Here is a 20,836-nt window from a genome sequence, read left to right on the forward strand (position 1 = left end):
CACACCTGCCCGTCAGGCCCTGGCAGAGGCTGTCCAAAGTCCTGTCCGTTGGCAAAGGCCTCCAATACCGCCAGGAGGTCCCTGTTGCAAATGGCTGTCCAGAGTCTCTGGGGCTCAGGTGTGGACCGTCGCGCAAATCTATGTTCCACATACTTGGCCACGATGTAGTCCCTGCGGGCATTCCTACCAAAACAACTACAGGTTCTCAGAGCAAGAGCCTATTTCCACCTAAAGGACCCCTGGAACCAGCCCGCTGGGGATGCAAGTGTCCAGTTCCCCAGAACCATGCCCTGGAGAATCCCCAGACCTGAGGTTCCCCTCTCCCTAGAGGTCTGATCCCGGATCCCTCTGAGACTCTGGGAGCGGGGGAGGTAGAATCCTCCAGTCATGAGGTCCTTCCCTGGGAGAAGCTCCTTACATGTCACTCTCAGCTGAGGGTTTAGGACCGCCGTGTGAGGGCAGCTGGGCCTCCATAACCTCATTGAAGCCCGTGTTTCCGATGTTCAAGGCCAGCTGGGGTTAGAGGTGTGTGTTGGGGGTGGGGGTGTAAAACTCGGTGGTTAGGACAGCGTCCCTGGGAAGGGTAAGCTTCCAGAAGTCCTGGCGCTCCGTCGCGCGGCTCACCCAGGCCCCGCCCCCGGCTCCTACGGATCTAGCCTATCTCGGCCACGCCCCCTACGGATCTAGCCTATCTCGGCCACGCCCCCTACGGATCTAGCCTATCTGGGCCCAGCCCCGCCCCCGGCCGAACCACACCCCCAACCTTCCCTCGGGTCCCGCCCGGTCCTCACCAGCAACTCTGACGGGCCCAGCAGGTCCAAGGTGAGCGACTGCATGCGGGAGAAACGCACGCCCAGCTCGCGGTGGACGCCGGAGCACTGGATGCAGGTGAGCACGCCCAGGTTGGTGCTGAGCCACGTGGGGTCTGCAAAGGGGCGTAGCTCGAGCCGGCGGGCGCGGGTCCCCTCCCCGCCCGCCCCTGCTGGCCGTGCCGCACCAGCTCACCTGCAGCCCCGCAGTCGCAACACTGGCCGTTCCCGGGCCGGCTCTTCACCTCGGCGATGAGCAGCTTGGTGAGGTCCTGGGACTCCCCGTCCAGCCCCGCGCCCACCCAGGACGCCGGGCCGCTGCTGGGTTCCCCGAGGAAGGCGCTGCTCAAGGCTTCGTCCTTGCTGTTCTGCAGCACCGACACCCACCTGCGCAGATGGAGCGAGCGGGCGGCGGGGCTGGGAGGCGGGAAAGGACCAGGCTCCCTGCCCCACCGCAAGGCTGGCCCACGGGGCACTCACGCCTCACACTCGTGCTCGTCCTCTGCCTGGAAGTGGTATGTCCGGTTGTCTGTCGGGAGAGAAGGGGCGTCAGGCCCGCAGAAATCCTGCTGGTTTTCCCCAGGCCCGGGGAGCCCCACCCAAACCACTGAGACCAGATGGATCCTTTTCTCTGCCATGTTGGTCCTCCCAAGCTAGAAGGGTGTGACAGCGGAAGGCTGTGGGGGCAGTGGCTCACACCTATAATCCCAGCGGCTGGGGAGGCTGAGACAGGAGGATTGCGAGTTCAAAGCCAGACTCAGCAACCTCCAAAGTAGTATTCCAAGGAGCCTGCCTCTGTGGAAAGCCCAGGTTCCCGAGTCAGGGCACAGTGCCCAACCCCCATCCCCAAGCCTGGGCAGGGTCCCCTCTAAACCTACTGCCACCACCCCATTAGGCTCTCAGCCTCTTGCCTAGTCTCCCCGCTTTCCACATCCTCCTCTCACCCAGCTTTTACCAGCTCCCATCCTTGTGCCTAAGACTCTAAGACCCCCTGGCTCCCTACCGCCAGGGAATAAGGTTTGAACCTTTAAAATGGCATTCCCAGGCCCACCACCCGACTCCTCTCTGAACCCTCCACTCTGGCCAGCCTGGCTCCTACTTCCATGTCTATCATGGTGGCAATCCTGTCTCCTGAAGGCCACCCTACCCCCAAACCCTATATGTTCTATGTCCTTTAAGGCTAAATTAAAATGCTCTCTCCTCCCAGCAGCCCTTCCTGGTTCCCCATGGCAGGGCAGGCCTGTCCCCTGGAAGAGGCCAGTCCTCCATGGAACTCTGTGTTTCACTCTCTCTGGACACGCCCCCGGGGCCACAGTCCTGGGAGGCCCCTCTCATCCCTGCAGGAGAGGACTCCCTGACCAGGTCTTTCTCGGCCTTACCCACCTCACATAAAGGGCTCCAAAGGAGAAATGAAAATTTAAATAAATAACAGTTTGGAAAGCCAGATCACCCAAAGCCATGCAGATATGCATCACCTGATGGTCACGTTTACCATGGAAAGGGGTTCATTTTAATGCTGGACGTGATGGGAGGTGAAGCTGCTAGAACGGAGCCAGGGCCTGTGGGGTTCTAGGCCTGGGGCAGCAGCCACTCCACACCAGGAATGCACAGATCCCACCAACCTCTGTGAGAAGCCCTGGGCAGTTGTGGGAGGAGGCAGGAGGCAGGGGACACTCACGGGTCACCAGATGGAAGCACTTTTTCTCCTCAGGGTTTGGCCTCACTTGGCACGTCAGCAGTGTCAGCTTCACTGGGGGCCGGTTTATCTGCAGCATTTTGGGGGTGAAGGATGTACAATCTACCCTATGGACCTCCAGAACTCCTGAGGCCCCAGCTTCCCAATCTGTTAAATGGACATGATGATCCTGTCCCAGTTATGTCTCCCCTCACCCAGAATCTCAAGGGTGAGGACTGTAAATCATGGCTAAGCTGGGGGCTCTAGGTCCCACACTTTCTTCCATGAGGGGTCTCCAGTTCCCTGATCCAGTTTTGGGAGCCAATCTTGGAGGATCATCTGCCTGCCCAGAACACCAGGGGGAGCCTCACAGTGCTGTGTGAGATGGTCAGGCAGCCATACTTGACTCCACACTTCCTCTTCTGCCAGACTCTTCGAATCCTGAGGGCCAGAGGGATAGAAAGACAGGGACCAAGCCTCATCACCTCTTGACCTCTCACCACATCTCTTTCTCTTCCCTCTTCTGATCCTTACTCTTCATTCTACGGGTTCCCCCACTGTGTGTATGTGTGGGGGGGTGCTGGGGATTGAACCCAGGGCCTTGTCCATGCTAGGCAAGCACGCTACCAACCTCCACGGGTCCCCTTCTGATGGGGGAGACCCAGTCCTGCCCTCAGGAAGCTCCTGTGAGATGGAGGAAGGGCTCTGCTCTCTGTGAATCCTTATTCTAAAGGGGATGATGTGGCTGTGGCCCCCCAAGAGCTCTAAGGCTGATGGAGGAGACACCGCTCACACCTCAGGGAGTGCCCAGTCTGAGAGGAGGCACAGGATCTCGACCACCACATATGCATTGTGGTCACACTAAGCAAGATAAATACAAAACCCCAGAAATAAACAAATCCATGCTTCAAAGCTACTTAACACTTCTCCTTCAGAGTTCAATATTCCCTGGTTTCTTCCAGAGTTTTTCTTTTTGGATAAAAACTGATTAGTAAGCAGAAATGTGAATACTCTATAAAGGCCTTTGTGTTTCACACTTTTTGCTTGTTTGGCACCAGGGAGCAGGGCACAGTCAACACTTTCATTTTGGGCATATCCAGTACAGTGTAGAGATTAAGGATGGGAGCACAGTAAGTGCTCAGTGTTCACTGCTGCTGTTCTTCGAGTTAAGAACCAGTGACCTTTAGCAGCTGCCCTTTGATGATTCTGCACACAGAGTGGAGGGTCCTGGAACCCTCTAGGTCTTAACAAACGATACGGTCCCTGTGGGCAGCTTCCCTAACCCTGTCACTTCCTAGGCTGAGCCTTTGGGTAGGTTGTAAGCTCTTGGAGATGCTTACCCATCGCTCTTCTTGTACAGAAAGCCCACTTTCTCGGTCCCAAACTGCTTGTTGCCTTGGTGCTGGTGAATGCTGTAGCCGCCCCCCGAGTTCTTCCGGCTCAGGTGCTCCTGTCCCTCAGACATGCAGAGGAGACCTCAGGACCTCTGGGAGGGACGACCCCATTCTGCAGGGGCTCATCAGGGGGTCTTCCCTCTCCCTCCCTCCGTGGTGGGCCCTGGAGGAGGGCATTCCTTTTGGGATGGTTCAGGGACTGACCTCTCTGTTCTCCAGCTGCAGGGTCCCTCGGAGGGAGTCCCGGAGCTGGGCCAACTTCTGTAGCTCCTCCTCCTGGGCTTGACGCAGCTGTGGGATAGAGGATGACGGAGGACGGAGGCCTTCACCAGCCATCGGATGGCCCAGAGCCCAGAGCCAGAGCAGCAGGGCAGTGCCTCCCTTACAGGCAGATTTTCCCTAAGGACAGGGGGCTTGGCTACGTGCCCAAGGATGAGACCCGACTTACTGCATGTACGGAGGCTGCCAGCTTCTCGATGAAGGGGGACAGGCTCTGAGCTGCCTTCCAGCCATCTTGGAAAAAGCTAAGAGATGCCAGAGGCCAAACAGGGATCCAGAGAGAAGAAATTGAAAATGAAGCCAGACGTGTGGAGCAAGGTGCTCAGGGACCACAGGGCGTGGGAGCTGATGGTCAAGAGCAGACACGCAGAGGCAGGGGTCTGGCTTCAGATCCCACTAACTAGCTGTGCCATCTTGGGCTTAGGTTTCTTTTACAAAATGGGGACAATCGCTACATCTGCTCACTGGGGTGTTGGGGACCCAGTGAGACCATGTGTGTGAAGTCCCTAGTGCCTGACACATGGTGGCACTCCAAGACGAGCTGAGGAAATGCTGCCAGTGAGGTCCAGATATGGAGACCCTGGAGAGGCCTTGCTGTGACCTGCAGGGCTGGGGTGGGGTCGGGGTACCTACTTGTGCTGGGCGTGGAAGAACTTGATGAGGCTCTGGAGGAAGTCGGGGCCTTGTTTCATCTGACTCTCCCCAGCTTTGAGCAGGTACTGAGGGGAGGGGGATCAAGGGTGTGTGACGTGAACCCAGGCTGGATCCTGAGGACAAGGGCAGCAGTCCCTACCCCAAGCTAATCCTCTTGGCCATGACTAAGCCTTGATGATACCCCACAGGCCCTTTAGACAGGACCTGAGCTGGGCCTGTGACTGGGCCCTGAGAGGTCAGGAAAGGCAGCCAGGAAGACACCCTGTCCCCTTACCTCACACATGTGCAGCTGGAAGACACGTCGCTCCCGCTGTGTGTCCTGGGTCACCTCCCCTGGGCTACCTCCTGTCACCCTGGCCCGATCTCGCTCCTTCTCCAGCCTGGCCCTGGACCATAAGGGAAGAGAGGCCTGAATGACTCTCCAGCCTCACCATCCGCCATCCCTCATACACAGGGGCAAGGGGGCCGTGCAGAGCCTGAGGACCTTCTCTGCTTGCTGGGTGCTGAGGCTGGGGACAACAGGGCGAGGGAGACTCCAGGACTCCAGAGGGTGGCAGGGGAGAAAGACACAACCAAATCACAGCAGAGTGACAGGCAAGCGCAGTGGGGGAGCAGATCTTGTCCTGGCTGCTAAGAAAGTGAAGCTTGTGCTGGGATCTGAAGCCAGAGCTGAGCTCGGAGGAACTAGGGCTGGGCAGGGGGACGGGGTCATGGTGGCCCAAGGCAGGAGAGCTCGGGGGCTCCTGGAGAGGGACAGGGAAGGGATGCTGGCTGAAGTGATGAAGGGCCAGACCCTTCAGGGCCTGCTTCAGACTCATTGAGATTTGGTCTTCAGCCAAGAGCAATGGGCAAGGTCTAAAGGCTTCTGGGCCAGAGTTGAGAGGCGGAGATGAAGACCAGGTGGGACCTGGGTGGCCGATTCTGATCAGCTGGAAGGCATTTAGGATTTTGTAGGTGAGATGATCACAAAGTACCTTCATTCTTTTGTGTCTATTCAGCTTCCCATTTAAAGCTTAGAAAACCGTTGTCCTGGGCTGGGGTGCAGCTCAGTGGTACAGCACTTGCCCAGCATGCGCGAGGCCCTGGGTTCCATCCCCAGCATCCAAAACAACAAACCAAAAACCACCTTTGTTCTTTTCTCATTAAGTGGAGTCAGATAGTGCTTCCCATCCTGGGCAACCTGGGCCTTCCTCTGTGGGTCCCCAGGGCGGGCCATTTTCCCTGTTTGGGGATGGGGGAGGTGTGTGAGTGGTTCCTAAAAATGCCACGCCCATCAGACACCCACCAACAGCCACCTCTCGGGCTGGGTGCGTGTGACCAGGAATTCCATGGAAAGCAGAGGTCTGGCTAACGATTCCGCTCCGAGGCACCAGCCTGAGCAGAGGGGGTGGGCCTGGCTGCTTGTCAACCGCATGACTTTTTTCTCTGAGTCTCAATCGCATCTGGAAAATGGGGGTCCTCTGTACTCAGGGAACTGGCACACAGAGGACCCAGCAGCCACTGTTTAGGCCCATCCAGGCTTCGGCCTTCCTGTATGGAAGCTGAGGAACAGGGGTCTGCACTGGATCTCAGGTCCCTCTGGCCTTCCCGAGGTAGTGTTTGGACACAGGATCAGTCCCTGGAGAGCTGTAGGGCTGTTTCTGGATCCTGGACCTACAGACGGTTTTGCCAGAGAATTCAGTTCTCCACGGGGGCTGTCTGGTGGGCTGTGTGTTCAGCAGCACCCCTGACCTCTACTCACTGGCCGCCACCGGCCCTGGCAGCAAGACAGCCAGACCTGTCTTCTGACCCGGCCAATGTTCCCCCCGCCCCCCGGGGGTGGGGGGGGAGGGGGAGAGGGGGAGGGTGTGGTCCTGGATGGAAACCCCTGCTCCAGAGCAGGGCTTCTAATCCTCACACTGGAAGGAGTTATTTTCCATTTTCCTAAAGATACAATACCCCAAGTGGGAGTTCATAGAGGGTGGAGTGGGGGTGGGGCTGGGGGTCAGGCGAAGATGAGCTGCAGAAAGGGGAAGCAATGGCTGATCCACAGCATGTTAGCTACAAGGTGCCTGGCGACTGGCCAAGGAGGGCACAACAGTCCACAGCTTGGCTGGGAGGGCAATCTCCCAGGGTAGACTATTGTCATGTCTATCAATACTGAAAAAGGAAAAATGAGCTAACTGTTGATCAACAGGAAGTGGTTAGAAAAATTATGGTATATCCATATATAGGAATACTATGCAGTTGTTAAAAAGGCCAAATATCACATACCCTGACATGGAAACTATATGCTCCAGAGTTAAGAGGATAAAAAGCAAGCCCCAGTATAGTACAGTGTTAGAAATGTGTGCTTGGATATAAACAGCAGCTCCTTCACACACTCAAGTTTTATAAAATCTAAGCTTCAGTTTCCTCTTTTTTTTTTTCAATATTTATTTATTTATTTAGTTTTTGGCGGACACAACATCTTTCTTTGTATGTGGTGCTGAGGATCGAACCTGGGCCACACACATGCCAGGCGAGCGCACTACCACTTGAGCCACATCCCCAGCCCCAGTTTCCTCTTTTTGAAAAAGAAAATAATGACACCTAGTGCTTGGCTGTGATGCATGGGAAACATGGAGTGTGGTTCTGGCACACGGTAAGCCCTCAACAATGGCAGGATTACGACGATGCTAGTGAGGGCAATGATGGCATTAGAGTAACAACTATTGGTGGTTCCTTTTACTTTTTTATTTGTCTGTGAGTCTCTTGCTGGACAGCAAGCTGAGGGCCTCTTGCATGCTAAGCACATCTCTATCACTGGGCTGTACCCCCAGCCCCCATGGTGATTCCGTAGACAGATTTTTTTTTTTTTTTTTTTTTTTAGCATGATCCTCGAAACGGATCATGCAGCTGCCAACCCAACACCACCTCGAGCCAGCTTCCCTGGGCCACCCCTTCCCACCATCCAAACAAAGCCACCTGTTTTCTCTACCACCTATGTGCAGAGACCCTCGCGGTGCCACCGTCACCTTGCACTTTCGTCATTTACCGAGCCCTTTCTAATCTTGTCTTACAAATCTGTGGTGTCGTATTTTCCTCCCCATTGGCCCATAAATCTGAGGGTAGCAACAGCACCTTTCCCAGCCAGGGGAGGAGATCTGATAACAGAGGCAAACAGCTAATCCCCATCCCGGGCACAAAGGAAGCTCTTAATAAGAATTAGAGGTACAAAGTTTTATTGTCATTTCTTTTCTTTTCTTTCTTTCTTTCTTTTCTTTTTTCTTTTTTTTTTTTTTTTGTACTGGGGATTGAACCCAGGAGCGCTTTACTACTGAGCTACAACCCCAACCCTTTTTATTTTTTATTTTAACACAAGAGTCTCACTAAGTTGCTTAGGGCCTTGCTAATGAGATCCTCCTGCCTCAGCCTCCTCAGCCACTGGGATTACAGGTGTGTGCCACCATGCCTGGCATACTAATTATTTTTAAGCACTAATTTCATACCAGGCACTCTGCAAGGCCCTTGACAAACTGAAGTGGTAACCCATGTAATAGGGCTCATCACCCCATTTGATAGGGGAGCCTGAGGCTAAGGTGGTAAGTCACTTGTTCAAGTCCCGAGGCCCTTCGGTGGTGGAGGCAGGATTTGAACCCTGTCTCTCTGATGTTAGAGCCTTAGGGGCAGCACTGGTGACCAGCACTGTGGCTCAGCTTTGTTATTCCTTCCTTCCCGGTCTTCTTCCCACTGCCACCTGGTGACAGTCACACCATCTTTTGTGAGAGGCCACAGTGAGAAACCATTTTACAAAGACAAAGCTGAGACCCAGAGAAGGGAAATAACTTGCTCAAGGCCACAGACTGGTCATGGGACATGCTAGGGACAGATGTCTGGGCTCCAGGCTCTAGGGCCCCTCCTGTGTTGTCAGGAGCCAGCTCAGGCTCAGAGGGACAGTCAGTCAGTGAGTGTTTGATGACTAGAAGTTCTGGGTGCTTTATGGGCACCGTGCCTGTCTGACCTCCACTGCCTCACAGCCCAGGAAACACACCTGTTCAGGGAACACAGGATGTTCCTGGCCTTGCACAGGCCAAGACACCTTTCCCAGGGCTGGGATTATGGCTCAGCGATAGAGCGCTCGCCTCGCACAGGCGGGACCCGGGTTCTATCCTCAGCACCACATAAAAATAAAGGCATTATGTTGGTCCATCTACACCTAAAAATAAATATATATAAAAAAGACACCTTTCCCAGCATCCCTGGGAGAAATGGAACCTCTTCCTGTCTGAAGAGCCTGGGGTGAGGTTCCAGGGTATTTTACAAATGCTATATGCCCTGGGCCCCTCCAGCTGGTGCCCAGGCTGGTCTGGTGAGAATGTGCTAGAATTTTACAGCTCACTAATAACGGACTAACCTTGGAACCTTCCATGAAAAGGAAGGTGGACAGTCACCTGTGTCAGGAAATGTCATTCAAACTGTGGCTCTGTGGCAGAAGCCAGGGGACCAGGTAGCCCTGGGTCCCAATGCAGGACCTGTCAATAACTCACTGAATCACCCTAGCCAAGCCCCTTTTTCCATCAACTAAATGAAGTCTTTTTTAAATTGAAATCTTACAGGAAAGCTCAATATAGAAAGCTAGTAAAAGCAGCCAGGTGTGGTGGGGAACGTCTATAATCCCAGCTGCGTAGTAGGCTGAGGCAGGAGCATCACAAGTTTGGAGCCTGCCTCAGCAACTAGTGAGACCCTGTCTCAAAATAAAAAATAAAAGGGCTGGGGATGGAGCTCCATGGTAAAGCGCCCCTGGATTCAATTCCAGATACCCCCCCCACACACACACACACACACACAAATAGTAAAAAAAGATGTGTTTGAGGGAGATGCGCCAGGTAGAGATTCTTCTTTCCACTTGGTAACTGAGGCCCTGAAAGGCTAAGCTGAGATAACTCAGAAGAGGCCACATGATCCATAGCAAATCGTAAAGACAAGTGGAGCCTACAACCCCACCACCTGTCCCTGGGCCTCTAAACAGAGCAGATGGCCATGCCCCATCTCAGGCAGGGTGAGGCCCACTGGGGAGGGCCAAGCCTCCACCCTTCGGTCCCCAAAGCCACGCCCACAGCTGGGGTTGGAGCAGCTGAGGAGGGAGGAGGCGTGGCCAGCTCTGGGAGCTGGAAAAACAATAAATGCTCCAGGATCTATCTCTTGGAATGGATCCTAGAGAAGTAATTATGGGTGGGAGCAAATATTTAGCTCCAAGGATGCTTACCCAATGATAAGCAGGTTAAATCCATCATGGACAGACTGAATACATCCTGGTTATGCACAAGGTGGCAAACCCTGCACCCACTAAGAGACGCTGTATGAGAAGCTGCAGTACGCAGGAGAGGGTCATGATGTGTTTTCAAGTGAAGAAAGTAGATTAAAAACAGTTGCTTATTATGATCTAAATTTTGTAAAGATACTTCAATCGGATATAGAAAAATAAATGGAAAAATGTTAATACTGCAGGCTAAAAAACTAAGGATTTTTCTAGCTTTTTGATAGTTTCTTCTTGAAAGACACTACCTGTTGAAATAATAAAATTACAGTGCTAACCATCACTTATTAAAAAAAAAAATTCAAGCTGGGCCTGGTACTATAGCCACAGGTGCTCAGGAGGCAGAAGGACCGCATTGGAGGCCAGTCACAGCAACTTAAAAAGGTCCTAAGCAGCTTAGTGAGACCCTGTTTCAAAACCAAAAAAGACTGGTACAGCACTTGTCCAGGGTGTGTGAGGGCCTGAGTTTGATCCCCAGCATGGGTTTGGGGGAGAAAAAAGAAACAACAGGGAAATATTAGATACCCCCCCCCCAGTCCTTTCCTAGGATGATTCAAGTTTTCCTATTTTGCTTTCCTGTATTCTCTACATTATGCATAACAAACATGCATTGCTTTGGTAAACTTGCAAGAGAAAATACGATTTTACCAAGAATAAATGTCACTGAGCTATGGCCTCACTGGACCCTGGACAGAGACCTCGGAAAACACGAGGAGCCTCTGCTTGGGAAGAATTGGTCACTGGGTGCCTGAGGCCCCTCCGGTCCCATGCCATCCCAGTCGCTGCATGGAGATGTGCAGCATGGTGTGCGCACACAGGAAGCCTGGCTGTGACACCAGCACCCCCCCCCCGCCCACATTAACTACATGTTGACAGACACCACCTGGCACCCAGGAGTGAGGAGCTGGCAGTGTGGACCCCAGCTCTGCGTGGCCTTGGGCAAGTGACTTAACCCGAGTCCCCAGTGCCTCCTCTGGTAATGGAGACACTAACAACCCCTCACGGGCTGGGCGATGCGCATTCAGTGGCTGGCATGTGGGGATGTTCCGTCCCCACCCACAGTGGCACCACCGAGCAGGCAGTCTGAGGCAAGCATCCTGGGGTCCCTTCCTCTGTGGTCTTGTGACCCAGACCCAGACCCCAGCCAGGCCTGGGCATAAAGCACCCGCTGCGAGGGCCTCCAGACAGCCAGAGGCCACGTGCTCCGGTGCCAAGTCCCTGCAGTACTTAGGGTCAGCTGGACATCCAGCCTCCTGCTTCGACGCAAGCACAGCCTCCTGGACAAACCGCCCGCCATGGCCACTTACATCCGGGCTTCGTAGTCCTTCCAAGCCTTCTCCAGCTGCTTTTTGGAATCCTGTAGTTTAAAAAAGAACAATTTGCTCAGAAAGAAGCTTGAGTTCCACAATAAACAGGACACTCTGCCTTCAGGGGGACACTCGACCTTCAGGGGACCCCACCCCTGCATGCCCTGGTGCTGCTCACAGCCATTCTCCAACCGACCCTTGCGCCATGGCCCCGACTACAGACCTCTCCCCCGAGGAGGCCCAACTGGCACCACTGTTCAGGGCTCCACGCCTTCTCCCACCCAACTGTCTCCTCCCCAGAGCTGCAGGAATCAGGGTGGGTGGGCCCTGGCCAGGGGCATGGGAGACTTTTGGACTATGTCTTGTCACTCAGAAGATGGAGATGAGCCATGAGAATAGGGAGGGGAAGATGAAGGTCAAACTCCTGACCTAACTTTTGCCCATCATTTTCTCCTGCCTGGTTCTCTTTTCGGGAAGGGCACAGGTCAAAAAACATATGCACAGAGAAGTTGAGAAATCTCCAAAAGGCCACACAGCCAGCCAGCAAGACCTGGCTGACCCCCTGGCTCATCTAGACCTCCTCCAGCTGGGTTGCTCACACCCTTCTGAACAGCCTTGGCTTCTAAGGAGAAAAGCCACTTGTCTGGTTTGGGTAGTTCCCAGGCTGGTGCGCAGCCTAGGGAGGGAGGGAACCCTCTCAGGGGAGTATGGCTCCTCCCTGGGCCTTTTGGCACAAACTGCCAGGGAGATCATCGTCGCCTTCTTTGAACTCTACGCTGCACTGATTTGCACTGTCAGGCACAGACAGCAGCTCTGGCAGGGGGTTCAAGGTCCCTGGAGTCCCACCGGCTCCTCCAGGTGCCGACGAGGCGCACCACAGCAGCTCTCCCTCCGCAGTCCTGCAGAGGAGGCCCTGGCGCCTACAGAACCACCTGGCGCGCCCTGGTCAGAACCGCAGGAGGCATCTCACATCAGGGGCCCGGCAGGTGGTGGGACTGTCCTCCCAAGGGCAGTGGTATGGGGGTCAGCCTGCCCTGCCACCCCGAGGTCTCCAGGGCACCCCCTTCCCTGCACCCGCCCTGCTCCCTGCAGGCTCACCTGCCGCCCGTCCCTCAGCGGTCCCTTCATCAAACTGTCCAGAGGGAAAGAGACAATGTTGTTCAGGTTCTGAACCTGGAAAAAGCAGAGACCCCCCCACCGCACCTTGGGTGACTCCTGCCCTGGCCCAAGGGCTCACAGCACAATGAAGCGTGGCCAGGAAAGGACAGCCACGGGTGCAGGAAACAGGGATGGAGGCAGGGGGGGTCACAGGGGTGTCAGGTCAGCACCCCCACCCCGCCTCCTGCTCCAGGACGTCCCACAGCCAGACTCCTCCCTGCTCCTTGCCAAGGGCCTGCCCACCCCACGCCTCCCCTGACTCTCCATGGCCTGTGGGGGACTCTGCATCTCCCCTTCCTGCAGGAAACCCAGGATCAGGACACCACCCTGAGCCAGGGGAAGGCTATCCTTCTGCTGATCCTGGGCCTGCGTGGTCATCTTGCCCACTGGGCAGAGACAGAGACACCAGATAAAGGGACAAAGCCTAAAGCCAACTGCACGGACTCCCCTTCACAGGGTAGTGAGTTCCCTGCTTAAGAGTTAACTACTTTGAGTTGGTGTCTGTATTTGGCAACCCAAAGAAACCTGGCTGATGTTTTAGCCCAGCTTTTGGGGTGCAGTCCCGCTCCTCCAGGAGGCCTCTGCGGACCGCCTGGGGCTGCCCACCCTTCCCCACTAGGCTGACCCACGGCTGCTGCTCCCCAGCATCCCTCGCCTCAGCTCTCGTCTCCCCAGAGGGAAAGATCATGGCTCTAGAGGCAGTGTCTGACTCCTTCCTGTGCCACCGGCCCCTGGGACAATGCCCAGCCAGATGCAGACCCTCAGGGAGTTGGAGAGGAGAGGTGAGGTGAAGGCAGAGGACACGGTCAAGGGCTCTGTGCGAGACCCTCTCTGCAGAGATTTGATCATGACAGTTGACATGCTGGCCACCAGCCACTGAGTGCCAGCTTGCCGTGGAACCTGCTCCATCCTCACTACCACTTTGAGGTGGCTGTCACTGTCATCCCATTTTACAGATGAGAGACCCAGGGCTCAGGTAGATTAGGTGACATGGGACATGGGAGCAGCAGAGCAGGGTTTCCGAGCCAGAGCTGAGCCCAAGGCCAGGTGCTTGACCACAGGGCACCTGCCTCTTGGAGGTGACCTAGCCCCTGCAAGCCAGGGAGAAGGTGGGGCAGGACTGGAGCAGATGACCAGGGCCCGGAGCCGGCAGGGAGGGGAGGCTTTCCTGGGGGCAGCACAGGGGCGGGGCTTAGGCGGCAGCCAGACAGCCTGGCTTCAGACCGAGCAGGCACCTCGGGCAAGCTGCCCAGCCCAGTCCTAGTCTGAAAAGTGGGGACAACAGTAACGCCAGGCGACAGAACCATGCCGGGATCAAAGGACTTCACTCACTAAGAAGCGGACTGGTCTCATGGGGTGGCTTCAAGCAGGAACTTAAAGGACCAGGGGAGCCTTACCCTAGAGGCCTTCGGGAGGAACCAGAGGCTGCTGGGCCTCGTGCAGGGGCTGAGAGGACTAGTTCGAGGATTTGAAGATGAAGCAGAAGCGACTGGGGAGGCAGAGGACACAGTGTGGGAAGAGAGGTGGCAGGGGTGATAGAGACAGGAACCTAGAGCCTGTCCCTCCCTGTCCCAAAGCTCCCGGGGACCCCTCCCTTGCATGGGGCTCTTCCCCGCTATGAGACTCTGTCCCTGGGTGGAGAGAAAGAGAGAACAGAGAAGAGCTGGGCCGGAAGTCACAGAGAAAGGAGGCGTGTGCCAAAGCTGGGTGAGCAGGAGGGGTCAGGGGTCAGAGGCCAAGTGCAAACCAGAGGAGGAACTACTCTTTCCTGGTCAGCTTCTTCCCACCTCTGGATTTACCCTGGGCTGAGGGCTGGTGAGGAAGGAGCAGGGCCTCACCAGGTTCTTGAAGAGTGCGGCCACCTCACGGGTGAACACGGCCAAGTTCAGAAAACCGGTGGACAGTTCATGGCTGTTCTGAGACAGGTGACTGTTACCCAGGGACTCCACGGCCTCTCGGTACTGCTCCTCATTCTCCACGTGGCCTGCAGAGGGGGAAGGGAGCTCAAGAGCTTGCTGGAGGCTGGGCGGTTGAGCCCCAGGGGCCTAGGCAGGCTCGCTCACCCAGGCCAGAGCTGTGGATGGCCCGCACAGCCTTCTTTATTCTCTGCAGGATGGCTTGGTCTCCTTCCAGGACCTGGAAGCAAATGTGGAATGAGGGTCAGCATGCTGATCAGGAGAGGGTGCTTTCCTCAGGAACCCCCAACTCCACCATTCTACCTTCCAAACTGCACCCCCACCAAACATAAACAGACCACCCTCTTCCACCGGACCACACAGAAGGCACCGGCCAGCCAAGCGACCCTAGGAAGACCACAGACCTCTCCCAACCCAACGCCAGTCAAGTAAACAGCGAGTCAAAGGTTCGAAGGTGTGTGGCCCAGTGGGTACCAGGCCTGGGTTTGAATCTTGACTCAATCTAGAGTCAAGATTATCTTGTCCAAGCCTTAAGCGCCTTGTCTGTAAAATGGGGCTGAAACTACAGGTTCTCCGAGTTGCTGGGAGGATCCATGATTTGACAAATGTGTACAGAAGGCTTAGCAAAAGACCAGAGGAAGAATGTGGACAGCCCAGCACTTCTGAAAGGCAGACGGGGGAACACTTGTTCCCTAATCCCAGGCTCAAGTAACAGTCATGTGAGCACCGGGAGAAAGAGGCCCCAGGACACCCTGGGTGGACAGTGGGCGCTGGGTCATTCCATTCCCACTGGGGAGCACTGGGGAGATGACAACCCCAGAGCCCGGGGGTGCAGAGTGACTGCGCAGCCTGGGCCAGAGGACGTGAGGGTGAAGCAGACCACAGCCCAAGGCATGCGCATCCCAGATGGGAAACTTCCAGACTGCCCGCCTTAACAGGACGGGAAGCTGCAACTTCACGAAACCCTCGTGCACGACAGGTGACTTGGAAAGCACAGAAAGTCAGGGCCACAGACAGGGAAACTGAGGCCAATAGAGAGGGCTCACCCAGAGTCGCGGGGGCAGAGGCAGAGCTGGGTTTCCGGGCACCCTGTGTGGCACCCCATCTTATGCCATGGCCCCACACTGACGCCAGCCCCTGCTCTTTGTCCAGTGGCTGAAATGGGATCAGTTTGATTTCTGAAGACCTACTTCAGTGTGGCAAGAGCATTGGGATGGTATCTCCAGAGATGCGATGAGCACAGGGCGGACTTGGAGGCTGTGTGGAGTGCTCTCTGGAGGCTTCGGGCTCGTGCAAAGCCTCTGGGGAAGGTGGGGAGGGGTGTCTGATTTTGAAGCCCCACCCTGGCCGGATGCTGGGTGACCTTGAGCAGGTTGCCCTTGGTCCCCACCTTGAAACTTGAAAAGCCAAAAAGTGGTTGATTTAAGGAGTTATGACATCACTCCAAAAGACAGCAGCAGGTTAAAGATGTAAACAATTTCCAGAGATTTAGGGAAATCCCTAGAGGGTAGATCCTTGTGCTTAACACACGAAGAGGCTCAGGAAATGTACCTAAGTGAATGACTGCTGGAAAGGACGAGTTGACGGTGGAGGAGCTGAATATACATAGGAATTCTGTACTTTCTATAAAATTTCACTATGATCCTAAAACTGCTCTAAAAGATGAAGCCTATTTAAAAAATAAATAAATGAAAACAAAGGAATGGAGTGGTACCTCTGTCACCCCTCTCTTCTGGCCCTAATGCACTTGTGATGTCTGGAGCCCAGGCAGCCATCTTGGACCAGGAGTTAGAAGCCATTTGTTGTGGACGGTGGGGCAACAAAATAGAAGCGTTGCTCTTGGTGTGAGGTGCTGGCCTCGCGGGCCTGGACTACCTATCTGTGGACTTCTTTTATGTGAAAGCAAAATAAATGTCTTTCTTACTTAAGCCACCCTTACATCTACCAGGTATTCTTTCACTTGTGGTTGAACCTATCTAGATCTGGTACAGGCAGGCTTATTCACTCAGGAACCTTTCTTGATGCCCTTGACAGACACAGATAGGAATGGCTCCCAGGGAGACACTGCTGCTGTTGCTACTGTTTTGGGTTGTTTTTTTTGTTTTGTTTTGTTTTAATTATTAGTTGGAGATGGACACAATACCTTTTTTTTTTTTTAATTTAATGTGGTGCTGGGGATCGAACCCAGTGCCTCACAAGTGCTAGGCAAGTGCTCTACCGCTGAGCTACAGCCCTAGCCCCTCCCTACTGTTCTCCACAACCCAGGTTCTCGGAGATGTTCGTTCATTCATTCTTCATTCATTCACCTGGCTACAGAGTGCCTGGCTCTGTGCTCACACCCAGGCTGGCCTCGCTGTCAGGGAGGAAGCCAAGTGAACAGACACTGAGAGCGAGACCTGACGGGGGCCACAGTGGAGCTGCACATGGTCCTGGGAGCACAGGGGAAGTGGGGCCCAGTCTTCCCTTAAACTTGATTTTAGGGCACTGGACAAGCAGAAAAGAGGGAGACTGCACTGGGAGGCAGAGTGGGGGGCTGTTGGTAACCTCTAAAGAAGGGAGATTGCTCTGGAAAGAATGGGCAAGCAAGCTGGGCACCATGGCACACACCTGTAGTACTAGCTACTGGGGAGGCTGAGGCAGGAGGATCACAAGCTTGAGGCCAGCCTGAGTAATTTAGTGAGGCGCGTCTTAAAAATAAAAAGGGCTGGTGGCTGGGGTTGTGGCTCAGTGGTAGAGGGTTCGCCTACCATGTGTGAGGCCCTAGGTTCAATCCTCAACACCAAATAAAGATAAATAAATAAAACAAAGGTAAAAAGATTTTTTTAAATAAAATAAAAAGGGCTGAGGATGTAGCTCTGTGATAGAGTACTCCTGGGTTCAATCCCCAACACCAAAAAAAAAAAAAAAATCTAAGCTAAGACAATACAGTTTTAGGGAGGACATCCCATCAGTAGCCTGGGGAAAGGAAGGTATTTGGGGAAAAGCAGAGGGCTTTCCAGAACTCCAGGGGGGCTCCTTAAAGGGGTTGAGATTCTAGCTCCAGCCCCTCCCCCAAAGATCTCTGGATAGTCAGTTCTCTAAACCTCCCCTTCTTTAAAATGGCTTTTAAAAATAAAACAATAAGGGGGAAGAAATCCATTTTCTGCCCAATTCACAGAAGCCCTGAGAGGGTCGTCTGCAAACCCGGAGCCGTGCAGGGCCAGGCCTTTGGAAGGCGGAGTGCGTCTCCGGTGGCTTGTTCACTGCCCCTGGAGACAGCTCTCATCGCCCACACCCGAGAGTGGCCAATTAGGGGGACAAATCAGCCTCCTCCGGATTCAGGTGGGGCCAAGGAACCCCCGACAGCCAGTGGTTCTCAAAATGGTGTCCCAGCTCCACTGGGCAGGGACGCCGGGCATCACCACTGCTAGAGATATGGAGCTGGCCCCAGCGACCCGGGTTGGCACTGCAGCTCCATCAGGTAGCTGTCAGGGGACCTCTCTAGACCTCAGCTTCCCCACTCAGGAAATGGGGTGAGAATAGTTTCGACACAGGTCAGGCTGGTGGGGAGATCTATCATTTGATAGCTAAAAATGTTCTCTATTTCAAAATTGAATCTGGTTTAGGAATTACTCAACTTGCCGTGAGCTAATAAAACATAGCGCCCAAACCCCAGGGATCCTCTCCAGCAAGATGTGGGATCACTGGTGCAGAGGGTGCCACTGAGAGCAGGAGGTTACCCGTCCCAAGACACTGCTCTGAGCCACGCATCTTACCGGTCACTCTCCTGGCCGTGCTCTGAGGCGGGCATCACCATGCCCACCACCATGAATGTGCCAGAAGAAGGCAGCTGTCTAGGTCCCACAGAGATAAACAGCGGCAGAGTCACCATTTAAACCCAGCACTTGCCAAACCCAGGGCCAATGTTCTTTCCACAGCTAGCCACCCCACAAAGGTTAGGGGGCACGGCTTCTTTGATCCTGGGACCTGATTGCCTGATTGCACCTGAACCTCAATCCCAACTCCACCCCCTGGCAGTGCTGAGCCGGCTATGAACACTACCTCCAGAGGCTCTCCTGCAGAATAGAAAAGAAAAAAAGGCAGAAGTTCAGGTTGGCTCTGGAGAGGCTTCCAGGACTGAGAGGTAGAAGTTAGGGAGACAGAACCAGCTCAGAGAATGTTCTCAAGGAAGTAAAAGCTACCATGGAAGGAGTGAGCTCCCCCACCTGCAGTGCGAGAGAGTCTGGGGTAAAACGAGGGCCACCAGGTTTCTTTCAAGGCTGAGTCAAGGGCTGGGCAAGAACCTGGGCAGGCGCTGGGCAAAGAGGGTGAACGCAGAGCGTGAGGGACGTGTCTGAACTTGGAAAGCCCTCTGGAGTCCTTTGGGCAGCCTAGCCTGGCTGGCCCAAGACACAACCTGAATTCCAGCTGCTGGCACTGCCCTTTGTACCCTCACTCTGTCAAGCCCCCCCCCCCCCCCCCCCCGCACACCAGGCTCTGGCTCTTTGGTTTGTGCTCTCAACAGGCAAAAGACCACAGATGGCAGCACTAGGCCATGCCCAGCTGCCCTGCCTGGAGGGCCTTCTGCATGCCCCCCTCCTGGGTCAGGACGCTTCAATAGGACCCATTCTTCATTCCTGTGGTTTCTCAGAGCCAGCTGTGGTTACCATGGCAACTCAGCCAAGGGAGCAGAGCAACTAGTGCTAAGGCCTTGGGAGATGCAGATTAAGTTTTCACCATTAGACATTCACTCCTTTGGACCATTGTAACATAGGGCACAGGCACCACTTTGCCATTTCTCGTGACAATGACAGCCATCAATAATCAATTACAGTCTTTTTCCCTGTGACCCTGGGTTTGGTTTATCATCCTGCTAAGAAGGTTCTCCAGGTAGCCTCTACCAACTACACCAGAACTAGTATAGGAAATGAAATTTTTTTTTATCTTTGCTTTTGGAACATTATGATACCCCTCGAAAGACTAAGAATAGAGATAATCCAACACTATCTTCTCATGTCTTTTACAGACTGCAAAACAAAGGTTAAGATGAGTTTCTTGCCCCAGGTCTCACTGGAAATGCAAATAAACTAAGGAAGGATACAACTAAAACCTGAATAAGATTTTCCAGTTTGTAAGGAAGTTTGACACCCACCATTTAAGATTCACAGCAACCCAAGGAGGCAGTCATTATTTCTGTTTACATCTGGCTGATCAGTCAGTGAGGCTCAGCGAGGTGAAGAAAGTTGCCTGAGCTCACACAGCAAGAGGTAGACCTGAGACCCAAAGAGTTAGACTCTAACTCCCTAGCTCCTCAGCCTCAGTCCAGACCCTGGAGGTCCATGAGTCCCTGCCAGGGCCCTCTGAAGCCAAATTTCTCATGAGCATCATAGGCCAATTTTTTAAAAGCCTCATGTTCAGTGGCAAAGATCTGGAAAGAAGGAAAACTAGAAAAGGATCTTGCAAATTTATTCAACCACAGTCCAAAAATGCATGCAGCTGTTAGGATCAATAAGACACAGGACACCTTAAAAGCATTCTTGAATCTATGCTAGCTGTGCCATTTCCCATACTTCTCCATCAATCAATACCAACAGTACAACCGCCGGGAAGTCAGTGAAATGCCAATGTGTGAAAGCTCTCCTGTGAGGTGGGGACCCGGCTCCTTTCATCTTTGACTGATGTCCACAGAGAAGATTAAGTCATGTGTGCTACATATTAAGTGTGATCAACGAGCAAACCAAGTTACACTTAAGACATTTAGTAAATAATACATGCAGTGAAAAACAAAAAATGAGGCTTCTTATTTCTAGATCCAGTTACTAATTTACAGGAAGTGCAGGTGGAGAGACTTGTTAAACACACCTGGGAGGCAGCAACAGCTCAACCAGACTGTGAAACTGCAGGCCGCCTGGTCTCTCTAACCAGCGAACTGCAACAAACAAACAAAACCCCACAAAACCAAAAAATGATGGAGGAGGGGGAATTTGAGACTTAAAAGGCACATCAACAAGTGACAATGCAGCCAGGCACCGTGGCACATGCCTGTAACCCCAGCGGCTTGGGAGGCTGAGGCAGGAGGATCCAGAGTTGGAGGCCAGCCCAGGCAACTTAGAAAGGCCCTAAGCAACTTAGTGAGTCCCTATCTCAAAATAAAAAAGAAAATAGGGCTGGTATGTGGCTCAGTGGTTACCTACCAACCAACCAACCAACCAATCAAAACACATGACAAGCATGAACCTTATCTGAATCCTGTTTTTAAAAAAACAACAACAATGAAAGAAGTTATAATAATAAGACAACTAGAAATTTGAAAGCTTATGACTAATGATGTAGGGATTATTATTAATGTTTTGAGAACAATAATGGTCTATAAACAAAGGAGCCCTC

General features: G+C 53.8%; 1 protein-coding gene across 7 annotated transcripts in view; it reads right to left on the reverse strand.

Annotated features, from left to right (window-relative positions):
- Positions 1-20,836, reverse strand: part of Asap3 (ArfGAP with SH3 domain, ankyrin repeat and PH domain 3) — a 43,138-nt gene that overhangs the window by 6,709 nt on the left and 15,593 nt on the right. For 3 of the 7 annotated variants that reach the window (XM_040288096.2, XM_078025589.1, XM_040288100.2), the window contains exons 2-18: positions 14,618-14,690; positions 14,393-14,538; positions 13,952-14,043; positions 12,495-12,528; positions 11,397-11,446; positions 5,086-5,197; positions 4,791-4,876; positions 4,327-4,402; positions 4,083-4,169; positions 3,825-3,940; positions 2,856-2,925; positions 2,488-2,575; positions 1,290-1,338; positions 1,006-1,196; positions 792-925; positions 419-513; positions 6-183 (exon numbers count right to left, since the gene is read on the reverse strand). In XM_040288096.2, the coding sequence (XP_040144030.1) occupies positions 6-183; positions 419-513; positions 792-925; positions 1,006-1,196; positions 1,290-1,338; positions 2,488-2,575; positions 2,856-2,925; positions 3,825-3,940; positions 4,083-4,169; positions 4,327-4,402; positions 4,791-4,876; positions 5,086-5,197; positions 11,397-11,446; positions 12,495-12,528; positions 13,952-14,043; positions 14,393-14,538; positions 14,618-14,690 (1,677 nt within the window). Of the gene's footprint in view, positions 1-5; positions 184-418; positions 514-791; positions 926-1,005; positions 1,197-1,289; positions 1,339-2,487; positions 2,576-2,855; positions 2,926-3,824; positions 3,941-4,082; positions 4,170-4,326; positions 4,403-4,790; positions 4,877-5,085; positions 5,198-11,396; positions 11,447-12,494; positions 12,570-13,951; positions 14,044-14,392; positions 14,539-14,617; positions 14,691-20,836 lie in introns of those variants that run through there. The other 4 variants (XM_040288097.2, XM_021734229.3, XM_005317588.5 and 1 more) reach the window with 4 other exon arrangements.

The sequence above is a fragment of the Ictidomys tridecemlineatus genome, chromosome 11 (assembly GCF_052094955.1).
Source record: "Ictidomys tridecemlineatus isolate mIctTri1 chromosome 11, mIctTri1.hap1, whole genome shotgun sequence".
NCBI lineage: Eukaryota > Metazoa > Chordata > Mammalia > Rodentia > Sciuridae > Ictidomys > Ictidomys tridecemlineatus.